The sequence below is a fragment of the Dipodomys ordii genome, unplaced genomic scaffold (assembly GCF_000151885.1).
Source record: "Dipodomys ordii isolate 6190 unplaced genomic scaffold, Dord_2.0 Scaffold46, whole genome shotgun sequence".
NCBI lineage: Eukaryota > Metazoa > Chordata > Mammalia > Rodentia > Heteromyidae > Dipodomys > Dipodomys ordii.
The window spans coordinates 11,510,190-11,527,919 of record NW_012267262.1 but is presented as its reverse complement, the minus strand read 5'-3'; the positions used below and the strand labels follow the sequence as shown (position 1 = coordinate 11,527,919).

The 17,730-nt window shown below is 44.5% G+C and overlaps 1 protein-coding gene across 1 annotated transcript in view; it reads right to left on the bottom strand.

Annotated features, from left to right (window-relative positions):
- Kiaa1549l (KIAA1549-like ortholog) overlaps positions 1-17,730 on the bottom strand; it is a 240,521-nt gene that overhangs the window by 60,349 nt on the left and 162,442 nt on the right. Inside the window, exons 10-13 of the mRNA XM_013019589.1 lie at positions 15,987-16,158; positions 12,146-12,309; positions 5,804-5,988; positions 450-574 (exon numbers count right to left, since the gene is read on the bottom strand). Of these exons, the coding sequence (XP_012875043.1) occupies positions 450-574; positions 5,804-5,988; positions 12,146-12,309; positions 15,987-16,158 (646 nt within the window). The remainder of the gene's footprint in view (positions 1-449; positions 575-5,803; positions 5,989-12,145; positions 12,310-15,986; positions 16,159-17,730) is intronic.

Genomic DNA, 17,730 nt, shown 5'->3' with positions numbered 1-17,730 from the left:
TTTTTCCCCCTCTGGTGACAGATCTATTTTGTTTTGGCAAAAGTAGATTTGTAATATCTGAACTCACTCGTTTAGACTGAACTACTGAAACTCATCAAGGGGAAGAGGGCAAGAAATGGAAGGAAACCTCCAAAACAGAGACTTGACACTTTAATGGACCTGGTTCTGAAAATCACATTGATTCAATTAAAAAAAATAGAAAAATCTCTGAGCAAACAATTTGTTCTGCGAAGGGGTGTTTGTTTGTTTGTTTCTGAGAAAGTACACACTTTCTCATGAGCAGGGAAAGAAGAGGTGAAATGAAACAATTCAGAGAAGGGGTAAAATGATCACCCCAAAGGTTCATAGCAGATTTCTAGCCTGGGGTGAGTGTGTGTGTGCACGTGCAGGTCTATGTTCGAAAATTCACATGAGGAGTTAGGGAGGGGCTTGGCTGGAAGACTTCTCACCATTTCTCTTCCTGTTCTCCTCCTTTGTCACTTTCTGCTGTGCCATTACGTTCTGGGGTGAGCGTCTTCCTGAGCTGGGCTTCCCTGATTCGTTGCTGATGACAGAGCCATTCTCACTGGGCGACCTGCTGGAGGTAACCATAGCAACAGCGGAGACCATAAGTTTCAACTAGCACAGCTACTTCCCAAGGTTATTTTATTTGTGTCTGTAGTCTTTCTTTCCGGTCTTACCAGTCAAGAAGAAATGAAATTGGACAAAATTAAAAAAGAAAGAAAACAAAACCATCTACACTACTGCAAGGACGCGCCTCTGGCTGTTGTTACAAAGTGCATTTTCCCATAATTCTCTGCAGAGAAGTCCAGTGAGCACAGAGCTCTCCATCCCATCACAGTTTTATTACCTCTTGGTGACTATGGAAACAGCAGTGATAGTGTTTGTGCAGCGAGTTCTCCCTCTAACACACACCACTTGTGCATGCTGAGTGTCTGGATCAAATGAGTGTCTTCAGATATGCATAAAACGTGCTTCTCTTCGGCTATTGTCTTCATGATGTAGATCTTAGCTACAAGAGGTTAAGTCTCCCCACTGTGGAGTCTTCTCTCGCTCCTCCCTTGCCTGCGCCCCCCCCCCTGCACATATCTACACATGCTCTTTCACTGTGGTACACAGTAACCCCTTGTATCGTGAAAACACCAATTTGAGCTGTTTGTTCCTCCAGGGAACATTAGTGTGTGTGTGTACCTTCTTTGTGCCAGGCATCATGATAGGTATACAAGGCAATGGACTCTGATGTCCCTCTGTGCTAAGAGCTCTGTGCCAAGGACTGAGCTGAGCATTCCCAATGACTCATTGCAATCATCCCTGATTTCGTGATGGCCAGTACTGTTCGGCAAGTGAGGAATATGAAGCGCATGGAGATGGAAGGCATTGTTCAGGATAGCTATAGGGCTGTGGCAAATCAGCCAGAAAGCCAGGGATGCTCTCCCATCCTCACCCCAAAACATACTCCCTTCATGGGCCAACAGTGATTCTAATGCTGACATGCCACCGGATCTTCTTTCAAAAACTTCCCAAGTTTTCCTTTTGGAACTCAGTAGCAAAGTGGCTTCTTGAGATCTCCTCCTTGTAGGTTCATGCTCCTTTTAGGTCTCAGTCTGAGCACAAAGATTACACTGCCTTCCTCTGTAGAAGAGGTGGGAGCCACCCGAAGCCTTTCATTCCTCTACCCTCAGTGGGCCACATTTAAAAAACCCTGGCTCCAAACCTTGCAATAGAAGAGCATCTGGGAATTGATGCCCTTGACCAGCAGGTGAGCATCCTAGTGAGAATTCCTAGTTCTGTGCATGTCAGACCCTAAAAGCCACCAAGGAAGGCTGGGCTGTCTACCTGATAAGGTAGCACTTGTTAAAACTGTCCTAGAATCAAACTGCCCATGTATATTGTTTGCTATAGTCCTTCTTTGGAGATTCTTAGTGTTCTATTAGCATATCAAAGTTCCTGAGCAGTTCTGTTGTGGGTTAATTTTGTTTCATTTAATCCGACATTTTCCAGTATATATGGCCATAAATCTCTTTCACTCTGACCCTTTTAACATGCTATAAAATTTGTAATAGGAAGAATGTAGTCTGGGAAAACATGGACCAGGCACTAAAATTTTTATTAGATATATATTATTTTTATAATGATATATATTTGATCACTGAATATGGAGAGTAGACATGTGTTCTGGGGTTGTTTTTAGAACCTCATGATTAAAAGCTGGCTTTTTAAAAAAAGGTTTTTATTTAGTTCTGAGGGGTAAAAATAGGGAAAGCTTTTTGTAAGCTTTGTAAGTACATTTAAATATTACTCACTGATTTTTGTTGCATTTTCATACTTATCCCTCATTTCAGAAAACAGCTTTTTTGTTTTTCCCACTTTAAGGAAAGACTCAATGAGCAAATAAAAAAAACTCAACTCTGTTTCATTCTTTGCATAAGTTTATAGACTTTTGTTTGCATGAGTCATCAATTTGAAATTCTTGTTAAAATAGAACCATGTGGGGCTGGGAAGGTGGCTCAGTGGTAGAGCGCTTGCCTTGCATGCCTGAGGCCCTGGGTTCGATTCCTCAGCACCAAATAAGCAAAAAAAGCCGGAAGTGGCATTGTGGCTCAAGTGGTAGAGCGCTAGCCTTGAGCTGAAGAGCTGAGGGACAGCGCCCAGGCCCAGAGTTCAGGCCCCACTACCGGACCCAAAAAAAAAAATAGAACCAGGTATGTGATACACATATTACTAGGACAGCAATAAAAGTGCTTTGAAAACCAAAAAATGTGGGTTGGAGTCATGGCTCAAGTGGTAGAGCACCAGCCAATGGGTGAAAGTGTTAGATTCTGAGTTTTTGCCAAAAAATTGTTACCTGTGATGTTGTACATTTAGGCCGTCCCTATCCTGGTATGTAGACAGACATGTAACCTAGAAGAACAGTCTTTGAGGTGGGGCCTAATCAACTGCTAAACAATTATGGCCCTTCTTTGATTATGACAATCATTCACTTAAGTGCTATTGGCAAATGGCTATTTTGTAAATGATCTCATACTTCTGTGATCAGCTAGATTTGAGTAGAGATAGGGTTTCTCCCATTGTCTGGCATTAATAAAGCCAGCCCTTAAAAAATGCGCATCATGATAGTGTTCCCCTTTTGCTTCATTTGTTTTTATAACCTCTCCTCCCCCCTCTCTTTCTCTTTCCCTCCTTTCTCTTCCCTTTTCCTTCTCTCCTTCCTTCATTTTCTCTCTTTCCTTTCCCTTCTTTTCCTTCCCTTTCCATTTTTAGTTTTAGCAAGGACTTATTTTAGTATAGCAGGATAAAATTGGGAAAAATAGAAAAAAGAAAAGAAACACCTCTTGCTTCCTGCACAGGAATTGGGAGTTAAGACTCAAAGACTTCCTTTCCTTTCTTTTGCTTATTGCTATTCTAGATTTCTCCTGAGTTCCAGACACATGGTCAATGAGTCCTCAGCACTTTCATTTACATATCTGTGGACATCTTAAATTCTCCATACTCACATCCTAACTCTTAATCATCCCTAACACACTTCTGCCCTTGTCTTCTATAGTACTAATAAGGGAAAATACATTCTCTTCCACTTCCAAATCTCACTATGGTCTCAGCAAATTTTGTCAGCATTTCCATCCAAATGTTTCCAGAACCCAATCACTTCTCAAACCACCATGCCCAGGGTGTATCCTACCATCTCTCACCTGAACCACAACAGCAGTGTTGTCCATCTCTGTTAACTATTTTCCACACAAAACCAGAAAGAACCTTTAAGCCACCACATGTCATTGCTCTTCTAGAAACTTTCCCATGACATCTGATCTTTCTGTACAGTAAAATTCCAAGTTCTGACTTCAGTCTTTAGGGTTGACATGATTAACTGAAGAGTACTTCTCTAACCCATCTGCTACTGCTTCCTCCTTAGTGCACACCAGTCTCCTTGACCTCTTGATCTTCGAGTGTGCCAAGACGTTTCCTCCTCGGGGTTTGCACACACCATTCTGTCTTCTCAGAAAATTTTTCCTATAGACAGCTTTATAGCTGACCCCTTATTTCAGTGAGGTCCTCCGTTGCTTCCTATCTAAAATAGCGCTATATCTCCCTCAACATCTGTAAATCCCCTTTCTGGGCTTTGGTTTCCTTCTTTGTGCTCATCACCGCCTGACCTAGACAGACAGACCTTATTAATTTCTCTGCTTGTTTATTGCCTTGCTCTTCCCACCAGATGTTAAGCTCCATGAGAACAGAAACTCTGTCTTGTTCCTCTAAAGTATGTCCAGGTAAGTAGCAAACAAATAAAACTTACCTGTTAGATTAAAAAAGAGAAAAGAGGGAGGGAGGAGACAGCTTTCCCAGCCTCCACAGTGGACTCAGGCAACAGAGAAAGGGGCTTGCAATGAGTGTTGGTTTAGCCAGCCAATAGTGGTTAAAAAGGCGATGGCAAAGTCCTTGTAATAAGTCTCTTGGCCTCTAACCTAACCTCTTTCACCTATCAGTCATGTTACCGTTAGTCCTAAAATAAAGGCTAGCCATCACTGTCTCCTAAAGAACTTTCAGTGACTTCCCACAGTGAAGGTCATGTAGGTTTAGTCCATCATCTGGTAATATAACCACTGTGAACTCCAAACTACAGAGATGCTCAGCATGCAGAGCCTGTGTTCTCTTTCCTCACTGCTTTCAGATAAAGGTTTTATCTCATTCCACCTCCTCAGCCCTCATTTTCTCTTCCAGCTCAGCTGAATCAACCTGTTCCATGATACCTCCAAGGCAGCATTGTATTTCCCCTTCCCCTCAGCCACAGTGACTGACTCAGACCCCACTGCAGCCCTGTACATCTCCATGCCTGGTATTTATCACCAGGTCTCCTCCATGGAGAGATCTTAGGGGTCAAGAATCAACCTTATGGAGCTGGGAATGTGGCTTAGTGGTAGAGTGCCTGCCTAGTATGCATGAAACCCTGGGTTTGATTCCTTAGTACCACATAAACAGAAAAAGCCGGAAGTAGCACTGTGGCTCAAGAAGCAGAGTGCTAGCCTTGGGAAAAAGAAGCTCAGGGACAGTCAGGCCCTAAGTTCAAGCCCCAGGTCTTATATACTTATATACAAACCCCAGGACTTATATCAATGTTATATATTTTTATAGTCTTCTAAAGCCTTTCAAAGTGACCTGCTCATAATAAACACACACACACACACACACACACACACACACACACACACACACACACATCAATAAATGATACTGACTGAAATCAGAAACTATATTGAGAAACTGCCAGATAAAACACAACTATCCTGAAACAAAGGCATGGTATGAATCAGGACCAAATTTATGATAATATACAGAAGAACTACATATCTACTATTGTGGTCAATCAATGATAGGAAACTTTATAAACAGTGACTCTTACAGGGTGGTGTGGCAATTCTTGTCCTCTCCCTCAATCTCTTTTTCTTCTTACTAATTTCTTCTCTAGCTAAGAAATTATCTTTAGTTGTTTAAGAGTTTCAATCCAACATGTCAACTTATGATGACAATGCATCTTGATCAATGCCATTCCTTATATAGCTCTCCCCCCCATCTATCTCAACCCCAGCCATCCCCTCGTTACCTCGTTCCATTTGTGCATATGTACATTGAATATGATTCTTATATTTGCCCACCATTGCTCTCTCCATTCATCTCCTATTTGATATTCAAAATGATCATGAAGGGAAATGTCAAGAGAATGCTAGAATTCACTTGCGAACCTTGACTGCTCTTACCAGCACTGATGTCTCTTGCCAACACAGAGAGTCGCAAGTTGACCTGTGCCTACCTCTTTCTGGTTTCAGTGGACTTGGCTGTTTTGATGGTGCTCCCATCCTGAGCAGTGTCTCTTTCCTGAGGCACATCTCTGACGGGCAGGGGGAGGACCACTGTCTCCTGAGTCACAGGGATGACTTCCTCGTCTGCTCCTTGCTGGCCTAGGTGCTGCTTGGCATAGTCAAAGCCTTGCACGGGCTGCAAAGAGGAAACAGGTTGCAGTCATATTTCTAGAAAAGCACCTCCCACAATAGCTTGCAGAAAAGATGGGTAGCAAAATACATGTGATGAGACAAAAGTGAGCCTCCGGATAGACAAGAATGAACTTGGATCCTCTCATGACGTCTGTCTTGCAAAATCAGAATGGTAATTCCACCCAAGTAAGACTCTCTATAGATAAGACTTGTAGAGAAAAATGAAGAGCACCAACAAGATGTAAAAACTGTTGAGAACAAACTCTTTCAAGGGCTTTAAGCCATTCATTTTACGACAATGGATACTGCTAACTAGGAAACAACTCCTAGTGGGTTTTTTTTTTAAGATATTACGTCTTGTACCATGTCCTGCTTAGAAACATCTGATTGTCCCTAAACACCATTCTCTTACTGTTTATGTGCAGCAGCATGTATGAGATTACCCAGTCCCTTGGACTCCGAACCCCAACTCTCTCAATCAGAGAGATGACAATATCTGCTTTACTTTATCCCTCTTGGGTAGTAAGGCAGATCACAGATCTGCCACAGAGAGGGAGATATGCTACAAAATGTGAAAGCTATCCCATCAGTAACAGTGACATGGCATTTAGGGAACTGTTCTTTAATTCACATTTCTCCCTGAAGCATGCTGGCTCCCCTATAATTCATTCCTGGGGAATTAGCAAGGCTTTTATTGACTAGTGTGAAATCCAAAGTGAATAAGACTTCTGTGAGCAAAATCCAACAGACTATGTATTAGCAGAGTAATAATATCCAAGAGGCATGATTAACCAGTTGCCAGGAACATCTGAATTCTTTAACCCCACCCCAACCTCCAAGCAGGACAAGCATAACTGAGGTGGGACTATGCTGGTTAAGAGCCATGGGTCTGTAATCAGGTTGCCTGGATTCAAATCCAAGGTTACTGCTTGTTAGCTGTAAGTGACTGACAGTCTCTGACATCAGCTCTTCATTTGTAAAATGGAGATAATAATAATGTGAACAGGATAAAAGGTTTATAGATGTGAGAGGGATATTTAATGACCTTCCAGATGATGCTGTAAGGGTTAAATAAGTAATTCAAGGTTAGCACTCATCTAGGTGCCTCACACAAACTTAGTGCTCATTCTGTATTAGTTTCCTTATTTGTCTTCCTACTAAATCCCAGACCAGTTAAAATGGCTGTTGGTGGTCATTCATTCATTCATTCATTCATTCATTCATTTATTTTGGTGCCAGTCTGGGGCCTCAGCACTGTTCCTGAGATTTTTTTGCTCAAGGCTAGTGCTCTACCACTTCTGGGTTTTTTTTGGTTGTTCATTAGAGATAAGATTTCACGAACTTTCCTTCTCAAGATGGCTTCATACCCTGATTCCCAGATCTCAGCCTTCTGAATAGCTAGGATTACAGGTATGGACCACCAGCAGCACTATTATCCTATTTAGTTTTGTACCAACAACACTGGCTTGTACCAGGGACCATTGGAGTGCTGGAGAAATAAACAGGGATATAAACTAGTTATTACCAGCTGGGCGCCAGTGGTTCACGCCCTGTAATCTGAGCTATTCAGGAGGCTGAGATCTGAGGATCACAGATGAAGCCAGCCCAGGCAGGAAAGTCTGTGAGACTCTCATCTCAAATAAACTACTCAGAAAAATCCATAAGTGGTGCCAAGGCTCAAGTGGTACAGCATTAGCCTTCAGCAAAAGAATCCCAGGGACAGCACCCAGGCCCAGAGCTCAAGCACCAGGACTAGCAAACAAACAAACAAACCAAAAAACCAACAACACCAAACAACCAAAAAACCACCAAGGAACTAGTCATTACCCCCGAGGAGCTCACGGTTTTAATCATATTCAATATAACAGGTATAGTAATAACTGCATAGGTTGGTTGTGTACTGTATCCCTTAAGGTAGGAACTCTATGAGCCCCATTTTACAGAGGAAAAACTGAGGTTCGGAAGGACTAAGCAATTCATCTAGGATCATACAGCTGACTGGTGACAGGGCCAGCATTTGAACCTTCTTGTTTGAACCCAGATCACAACATCTAACCACTACTTGACAACTCATTCCACTGACCACCTTCCCCGCAGCAGTCGCCATCTTGGTTGGGTGCCTTATACTTTACTTGGCCTTGTTCCTGTGCTGAGATTCCCAGCTGGCTGGGAGGGTGGAAGCCTCCAACAGCTGTGACTCCCTAAATCTAGTGAGTGGGATAAGCTAGCTCTGATCCCAGCTCCCCACGTGTTTCACCCTCTCTACATTTGATCTCTTGCCCTTCTTCACACTTTCTTGAGGTTACTGGCTGCATACGTCAGATGACTGGGTCAATTGGGAGTGTGTGAAAAGACAGACATTAGGAACAACAGCTGAAAAAGTGGCCACTGTGCTGGACGCTGGTGGCTCACGCCTGTAATCCTAGCTACTCAGGAGAGTGAAAGCTGAGGATCAAAGTTCAAAGTCAGCCCAGGCAGAAAAATTTGGGAGACTCATCTCCAATTAACCACCAAAAAGCCAGAAGTGGAGCTGTGTCTCAATTGGTAGAGTATCAGCCTCAAGTGGAAAAAGCCAAAAAGAGAGTATGAGGGCCTGTGTTCAAGTCTCAGTACCAACACACACACACACACACACACACACACACACACACTATGTTAGTACTTATAGCATACTGACACCGACCTAGTTTTGTCCTCACAGCAAACTCATAGGGTAAGTAGGACAAACATGTCTTCATTTTATAATAAGAATACCAACGCTCAGAGAGGTTGTGATTTGCTCAAGATCATACAACCAGGTGGTAAAAACTGAAAACTAATTCCTCCATTTTTCTGACTCCCAAAGCAACTGGTCTCCCAAACTTCAACTTGAAAATCACCTATTGTTTGTTAGAAAAACATCAGTGATACAAGAGTAATTATAACCCCAGTCATACAAAGCTGTGAAAGACCTGCCTAAAATTGTTTGAATGGGTTTTACAAAATTTCCAAATCAAAACAATGATCTCCAATAATTCCAAAGACAGACACATTATCAAGACCGTCTAAGAAACAACCAAACACCATGCAATAATGAAAGATAACTTGTATTTGGTATTTATTATATACCAGGTACAACCCAAAGCAATTTACATATATTAACTTGTAATCAATCCTTCCAGGAGCCTATCCAGGAACAGTGATAACACGCCCATTTTACCGATGGGAAAGCTGAGGCACAAAAGAGGTCTCCTAACTTTCCTGAAGTCATACAGATAAGTATGTGAAAGAGAGGAAATTGCTGGTTGTGCATAGGGAGTGAAGGATTGGTCCCAGACAGAACACGCCCACCATTGCAGGGCTATAACTACTTTTCCCAAAGGACACCAGTTCCAGCCATGTTCTCTTTATCTGAATGAAGGGAAGGACTACAGATGCATGGACAAAGAGTAAAGAGAAGCAAAGTGGGAGGACACGAGGTAACTGAAGCCAAGGCACCCAGCCCACTGCTGTTGTTATTCTCTCAGCATTCAGCCTGTGGAAGGAAACCTGGCAGATGACAATACCACAGCGTATGCCTAGAGTCTTGTCTCCATGGATGAGGGACAGGCTCGATACTCTGGCCTCAGCCCCCTAGACTCCCACACTTACCTCTGCTTAGCATGTTATGTTTGTCACTGGGGCTCAGCCTGAGTCCCCGGGATTTCCTCTGACCCTGCAGCATGCATTCTAAAGACACAGCGCCATCCCTGGTGCCATCCGCCTCGCTAACTCTTTTATTCTGCTTCATCCCTTTGCATTCACTGAATTCTGCTCACACCTGGTGGTAAAGAGCCTTGCAGCTGGCTCGCTCCTCTCTCCGACACACCGCAGTGTCCCTGGCTTGGACCAGGAGGACTGCAGCAGCACAATGGCAGTTCCAAGCTGCTGGCTTCCCGGGACAAAAGGGTGGTGGAAATCAAAATGTGTCACACAGCCTCCCGGAGGGGGAGACCCGCAGCAGCGCCACACAACTCATGGACATTAAATTGGTTTGATTTCCAACCCTGGCCATGTACTCCAGAAAGCACAATGCACGGGGTAGGCATACAATAGGAGCTGGGGAAAAGTATAAACACGCCCCCCCTGCTGGCCCCAGAGAGCGTGCCAGCCAGAAGATGTGCTGCTTCATTCTGCCGATGAATAAGGCTTTGGTTGAATCTGTGACTCAAAGACTGCCACTTCTAACGTCAACACGGCATGTTTGATGTTCTTGGACTGACCCTGCCATGCTGGTAATGACTTGTCATGGTGGCAAGCTTCACACGTGGTAGCCAAGCTAGGAAATGCGACACTGTACTCTGGAGCAGTGTGCATTTTTGCATTCTGGCAATTTCCAGTGGCCCCTTCCTCCCAGCCTCCTGCTGCATGGGAAAGGCAGAGGCCTTGGGGGATATCAGAAGCAGAATACACATTTTTTTGGGGGGGTGGGTCCTCTGTAGTCAGTCTAATCAAGCCACTGCATCACAACAGGTGTTATCAGTTTAGTCCGCAATGAGAGTCCTTTGATTTCTTTTGCGCTGGTGAGGAGTGATTGTTTAGAAGGAAGGGAGTTCTGTGGATACCCCCATCCCCACAGAACCAGCTTTATAACTGACATGCACTACATTGGACAAGAAGTAGGGCAGGGGCCACTTGCTACCCAGGTAGGCAGAAGTCAGAGGTCCTGAGACAGAAGAAGAGCAGCCTGGTAGATCTCCAGGGTCTGGTGGGTGGTACCACACAGAAAGAGTACAAAGCTTTCCACGTGGGGCTCCCTCACCCTCCTGTTGTTTGTTGTATTATACTCTGGACAAATCCTGACATCTTCCTTTCCCTCTTGGGTTCGGGCTGTTCACTGAGGATAATAAAACCTGCCCTGACTGTGACCTATCTCACCAGGCTGGCGTGATGAACAAACGAGGTGACAGGCCCAGAAGGGCCAGCAGATTGTAAGGCATTATTTAAACACCAAGTCTTACAGTTGAGATAATTCCCTCGGGGACTATCACAAAGGCAGTTACGTGCCTGGAAAATTAGCCATCAAAATGTCCTCTGTCCACGGCCCTGCCAGATACCAGCCTCCAGGGCAGAGGTATGCAGGTGACAGAGAGAAGATAGGACCCCAGCCAGGCTGTGGGCTTCACCACTGGCCTGGCCTGGCAGCTGGTCTACCATGGCAATCATTCCAGCCAGCAGAACAGGGAAGCAAAGGAGCCTTATATTAGAGGCCAAAACAAAATCTTGTCTTAGTCAATTTGCATTGCTAGAACAAAATACCATCCATGGGGGGCCTTTGAAGTAACATTTATTTCTCATGGTTTTGGAAGCAGGGTCATTCAAGACCAAAGTGGTTGGGCTCTGTTGAGGGCCGGCTGCCATGCTTCAGATTGTTCATTGCCTGTGTCCTCACGAGATGGAAGAGGCGAGCACTTCTCTTGGCTTTCTTTCAGAAGGGCGCTAATCTCATGCAAGGAGGCTCCATCCTCACAGCCAACTCACTTTCTACAGAGCTATCGCTTCATGCCATCACAGGGAGGGATGGGGCTAGGATTCTGGCACAGGCATGTGGCAGACACAAATGGAGACCCACTTCACCTCCACGTCTGCTACTTCCCACGTGATCGCACAGGTGTGACTTTTCATGGGTAGAAGGATGGAGCCTACTGACATGTTGAAGGGCCTCTCGGATCTTTTTAGCTCTAGGTTTCCTGTGCCTTGGTTTCCTCACCTGTGAGATAATGACTGGTGCTTCCTCAAAAGGGATGCTGAGAGGATTAGAGGTGCAAAAAGCAAACTTCATGGAAACACTAGTTGGGGAGAGTGAGCAGCTAAGAGGCGTGGGTTCCCGTGTCCTTGGAAGCCCATAGAGGGCAGGCAGATGGGAGTGCAGGCGTGGCTCAGCTGGTGGAGTGCTAGTCAATGAGCAAAACGTCGGGTACCAAGTTTGAGTCCCAGTCTCAGACCAGAGAGAGGAGAGAGACAGAGAAACAGAGAGGGGGGGGGAGAAATAAGGAGAGGAGAGGAGGGAAGAGGAGAGGAGAGGAGAAGAAGAGGAGGGGAGGGGAGAGGTGGAGAGGGGAGGAGAGGGGAGCAGAGAGATAGAGGGGGAGGGTAGGGCCTCTGGGGGCTGAGCCCCCGCCTCGTCCCACTGCCCCACCTACCTTTGCCCTCTGAGGCAGGTTGATCATGGTGTCCGGCTTGAAGTCGTTCTTGTTCTTCCTGCAGAGCACGGCCGTGATGATGATGATGATGACCGTCACCACAGCGATCGGCGCCAGCACCGCAGCGATGATCCATAGATTGTTAGGCGGGTTCTTTACCACAGCTGTGGGAAAGAGCCAGCCGGACACACGTGACCAAGGGCACTGGAAGAGCCACGTGAGCCTGACAGGGTCCCCTCAATCCCAAGTCATCAGGAGGGAGGGATGAAGGCCAAGAGGTCAGAAGCCTCTGTCCACCTTGGACAAGTTATGCAAACTCTTAGGGGCTTGTTTCCTCATTGGTAAAATGGGGCACCACTTTGTGGTGTTTTGGTGTCATCCCTAGCAGGTACTCAATAAATGCGACCTCCAACTATTTGGTAAGAGGAAGAAGATGACAGATCCATATCCATTTTCTTCATCAAGGACACACAAAGGTCAAAAAGAAGAGTAGAGAAGATGTTCTCACTTGGGGATGAGAAATGTGTGCCGCATACCTGGTATGGCAGCTCACATCTATAATACAAGCTGCATAGGAGGCAGAGGTGGGGAGGATCATGGTTTGAAGCCAGCTCAGGCAAAACATGAAGAAGAACTCATCTCAGCCAATAAGCCAAGCCTGGCAATAAGCATCTATCATCCCAGCTCTTTGGGAGGTGTTAAGAGAATCACAGGCAAAAATATGAGACCCTGATTGGTGCTAGTTGTGCATACCTATAGTCCTATTCACTCAGGACACTGAGATATGAGTATCTCAGTTCAAGGCTGGACCAGATAGAAAAGCCCATGAGACTCTTTTCTCCAATTAAGCAACAAAAACTGATTATGGAGGCATGGCTCAAGCGGTAGAACATCAGTCTTGAGTGAAAAAGCCAAGTGAGAATTCAAGTCCCAGTGCTGGCACACATACAAAAAAATTATATTTATAGTAGTCACCAGAGTGTGAGTCTTTACGTTTCAGATTTACATTATAAAAAACCTTGAGGCTTCCATCCATTCTAAGAAAGAGCCAGAGTGTTTTCAATTTCTATAAGATTCCCCCAGTGATCCATGAATTGACATTCTCAGTTTCTTCTTTGGCTTTATTTGCTACTGCTTTGCCAGGACCTCACTCTGCTCTGGTCTTACTGGCCTCCTATTACTTTTCAGATAGGCAGAGAGTCTCCTGCCACAGGGCCTTTGCACTGGCTGATCCTTCCATCCAAAGTGCTCTTCAACTAGGAATCCACATGATTCCTTCCTTCTCAGCCTTCAAGAGCTCTGAACAAATTGTGCCCCTCTGTCATGCCTTCCATGTTCCCTGTACAGGAAATAAGAACACCAGCCTCTTTTGCTCCCTGGCAATACCCCACCCCTGCCCTGCTTAATTTTTTTCCCCCTAAAGCTGTGCCTCTCAAACATTAATGGACACACCAAGCACTGGGGTTCTTCAGCTGTGGGTTCTGAGTCTGTGTGTTTGGGTGCAAACCCAGAGATCCTGCTGTTCATTTAACAAGCTCGCAGGTGATAAGCATGTAATCAGCCTACAGGCTACACGTGGAGAAGCAAGGCTCCCAGTCATCTGACAGGACCGTTAGGCATTCCATTAGAAGGTACCCTCCAGGAGGGCGGGGGTTCTCTCTCTTTACTTGTATTCCCAGGGCCTTTAGTAGGGTGGAGCATATAGTACACGTTTGATTAAAAAGTTGAAGGAATGCATAGATAAACTGCTATATCCCCATGGCATACAGGTTTCCAGATGGGCCAGAGTACCAAGTTAGAAAGAGAAGTATCACTTCTGTGCTAGTTCTAGGTTCTGGTCCAATGATATATAAATATATATATATATATATGTGTACACACATTATATACATATATATATACATACACACTATCTATCTGTCTGTCTGTCTGTCTGTCGGTCTATCTCAGTCTCTTGTAAGAATGGCTGACATGACTTAATCCTCCTGATCCTGCTGAACTCTGCAGGCCCCTAGACCCTCTATGCCAAGGGTTTAGATCTGGATTATAAAGATCATCCCTAGTAAGCGCCATAAGGTGAAGGTTTGCCTGAAGAGACAGTGGACTTCTTCTCTGACCGCAGCTCATCTCAGTTAGCCAAGATGTCCCTGTCATCTGGCTGCCCTTGGGCTCCGAATCCTATTAGTTACAAAAGAACATCTCACAGTTTCTTTTATCAATCAGTGATGAATCACATTATTAACTCCTGAAAACAGCTCATTAGATAATGGGTCTCTGTTGACATTACACACTTAATTGCTACTGCTTTTAGTGACTCAGTATTTACATGGGAACCTCATATGCCATGAACATTTTTTAAAGCTTAAAAAGAACTCCTATTTAAAAAAATCCATCTGCCTCTTTTTTTTAGGTGTGTGTGGGGCGGGGGGGGTCGTCCTAGGCTAGTCTATCTAGATGGAGCAAAAACATGCATAGTGTATTAATCAACACCCTAAATATATACACACACAATTAGCAAGAATGAAATATGCAGGTGCTCTGATTTGCCTAAGTTTCACTGTTTAGGTGACTCTCTTTTTGGTGTAGCATGTAAAATTCCCTCACCTCTATTTAATTGGGGGAGGCCGGGAGGAGTTGCAGAATAGATTCATCTTATGCATGTTAATAAAATCACTTAACGGTCAAAGCGATCTTCAAGTTAGGTCAACTGAAGTCATCAAAACCCAATAAGTTCACTTCCATCTGATCTGAATTTACAAAGTCATGTCCAGGGTAACAAAGAACGAATGGTTATTTCCATGGAAAGAGGTTGCGTAGAGGGCAGAGAGGAAAAGACACCAGGCTTTGAGCACCTACTTGGTGATGAGTCCTTTGCCTACACACTATTCTCATCCAAATTTGATGGGGAAGAAATGGAGTCCCAGGAGGTTGGACACTTTTAGAAAAAGGCATTTCTCTAAAGCAAACAGCTTTTCATGGCCATTCCTGTGATTTGGAGCTAAACAAACATAACTCCATCGAGCAGGGAGGGTGAGGAAATAGAGATCAGTAGCAGCCACTGGGAGGCACACAGGGAGGCCAGTATTCTTTTAACACCTTTACTCTGTTGCCTCTGTTCCTTCATTCCAGAAGCACTTTCAGAGCAGTTTTGTTCTGATGATCCCTGTGTTCCTTGACTCCTGAATTAACGCCCACTTTTTTTGGGGGGGAGGATGGGGGAGGGTGGTTGGTATAGGGCTTGAACTCAGGGCCTGGGTGTGGTAGTCCCTGAGCATTTCTGCTCAAGCTTAGAGCCCTACTACTTTGAGCCACAGCTCCACTTCTGGTGGAGATAAGTGTCACACGGACTTTTCTGCCCCAGGCTGGCTTTGAATCACAATTCTCACATCTCAGCCTCCTGAGTAGCTAGGATTTCAGGCATGAGGCACCAGCACCTGGCCTCTCCTACTTTTGTAAATCCCCCAGCACCAAGCACAATTCACACAGGGCTCTAAAGGTTCCTCAAATCAAATTATCAATGTTCCCGTCATTCAAATACCATCTCAGTTGCAGTGACTTTTCAGAGCTGCTCACTAAATTACACCGGGAGGGAAGAGTGAGCAGCACTTGGGGGAGGGGGGGGAGGAGAGGGTCATCATCTGAATACCATAAAACATACGTCTTACCCAAAGCCTATTGCTTCCAACAGCACAGAAAACACAACTGATGGCTCTAAGAACCTTCCGGAACAGAAACACATTTAGTTCTGGGACCATTCATATGAGTTTGGAAAAATCACTTTGACACTTGCAGGAAACATTTGTAGCATGACAAATGACTGAATGGAGAAACATCCCCTTACGGTCAGCTTGCAGAAGGACCACGTGATGCAACGTCAGCGCCATCCGCTGGGAGTCAATGGTGCTCAGGATCTTGGCGGCCGCGGTGCCCAGCAGTGGCTTCCCGTTGTACAGGGTGTAGTAGGTCAGCTCCGCTGGGTCCTTCGGTCCTGGTACCCGCTGCATCTTTACCATCTTTCAGAAAAAGAGAGGCTAGATGTTTGTAGGACATCTTGAATCAACCCTCTAGGCCCAGGGGCCATCAGCAGGCTTTCTATTGAGGCCTGCTGTGGCCTATCATGGATGCACAGCAAATAAGCTAGACAGCAACCTTTCTGTTCCTCCCTACAGCCAGTGTCTCAGGAAGCCTGCTATGGCTAGCGTGAGAGACTGGGAGATTTTTAAAAAAATGTTTTGAAAAATATGAACATCTGGAAAGCACAGTTGGAAGTTGGAAATGAAAATATGCAAGAAGAGTATTTCCCAGCCTCCACTCGGCTCTGGCCTCATTTGAAAATAGGCCTCCCCAGGAATTCAGGGCATGCTAAGTTTTTCTCCAATAAGATTTTAACTTTCAAGATCAGCAATTGCCAGAAAGAAAAAAAATAACCTTACATCTGCATTGGAAAAGATCTCTGACAAAAGCAGTACTTGGAAACCCAAAGCTCTTTTTCTAATTATTTTACTATTATTTATATATATATATATATACTATTATATATATATATATATATATATATATATACTCAATATAGGAAAATAAAAAACAATAGCTAAGCATCAAGGAACAAAGGAAGAGAAAAATGATTAAGAGTCCCTCCATATCCAGCTAATTACTATCATCATTTTGGAGTATTTGTTCTGGTCTTCCTCGTCTCCCACACTTTTCTTTTTAGCCAGATGTGGGTGGCTCTCACCTGTAATTCTAGCTACTCAGGAGGATGAGATCTGAGGATCCCAGCTGGAGGCCAGCCTGGGCAAGGAAGTCTGTGAGACCCTTATCTTTAATTAACTAGCAAAAGGCCAGAACTGGAAGTATTGTTCAAGTGGTAGAATACCAGTCTGGAGCTGAAAAAAAGCTAAGTGAAAGCATGAGGTCCTGAGTTCAAAACCTAGCACCAACACAAAAACAAATAAACAACCCAGGGAAAAAAAACCCAAAACTTGTCATATGCTTTCTTCTTGGGACTCAATTTTTCAAATATATCAAACAGGCAAATACCTTTAAATTCTAGATATGTAACTCTCCATGAAGGAAAGTTATCTTTATCTACTAACATTACTCAGTTTCAATTTAACAGTAATTCTTTTTACAGCTGTGTACCACATCTGGCTAATGGTATTTTTTTTTTTTTTACCAAGATGTCTCTGTGGCCTCTTTCTGTATTTATAGAAAGAAAATAAAGCAAAGTGAAACAAGATCACTTGGTTCTCTGTGAGTTTTTAGGTAGCTATAGAGCCAGGTGCACAGAATACTTAGGGAAAAAATGGGAGCAACATCTCGGGTCCCTTTTAGATATATCAAGTATGTTAAGTTTTTTTTTGGGGGGGTCCGGTCATGGGGCCTGAACTCTGGGCCTGGGCACTGTCCCTCTGCTCTTCAGCTCAAGGCTAGCGCTCTACCACTTGAGCCACAGCGCCGCTTCCGGCTTTTTTTCTTTTTGCTCATGTGGTGCTGGGGAATCGAACCCAGGACCTCATGCATACAAGGCAAGCACTCTACCACTGAGCCACCTTCCCAGCCACCCTAAGTTTTCCAGCTTTTAT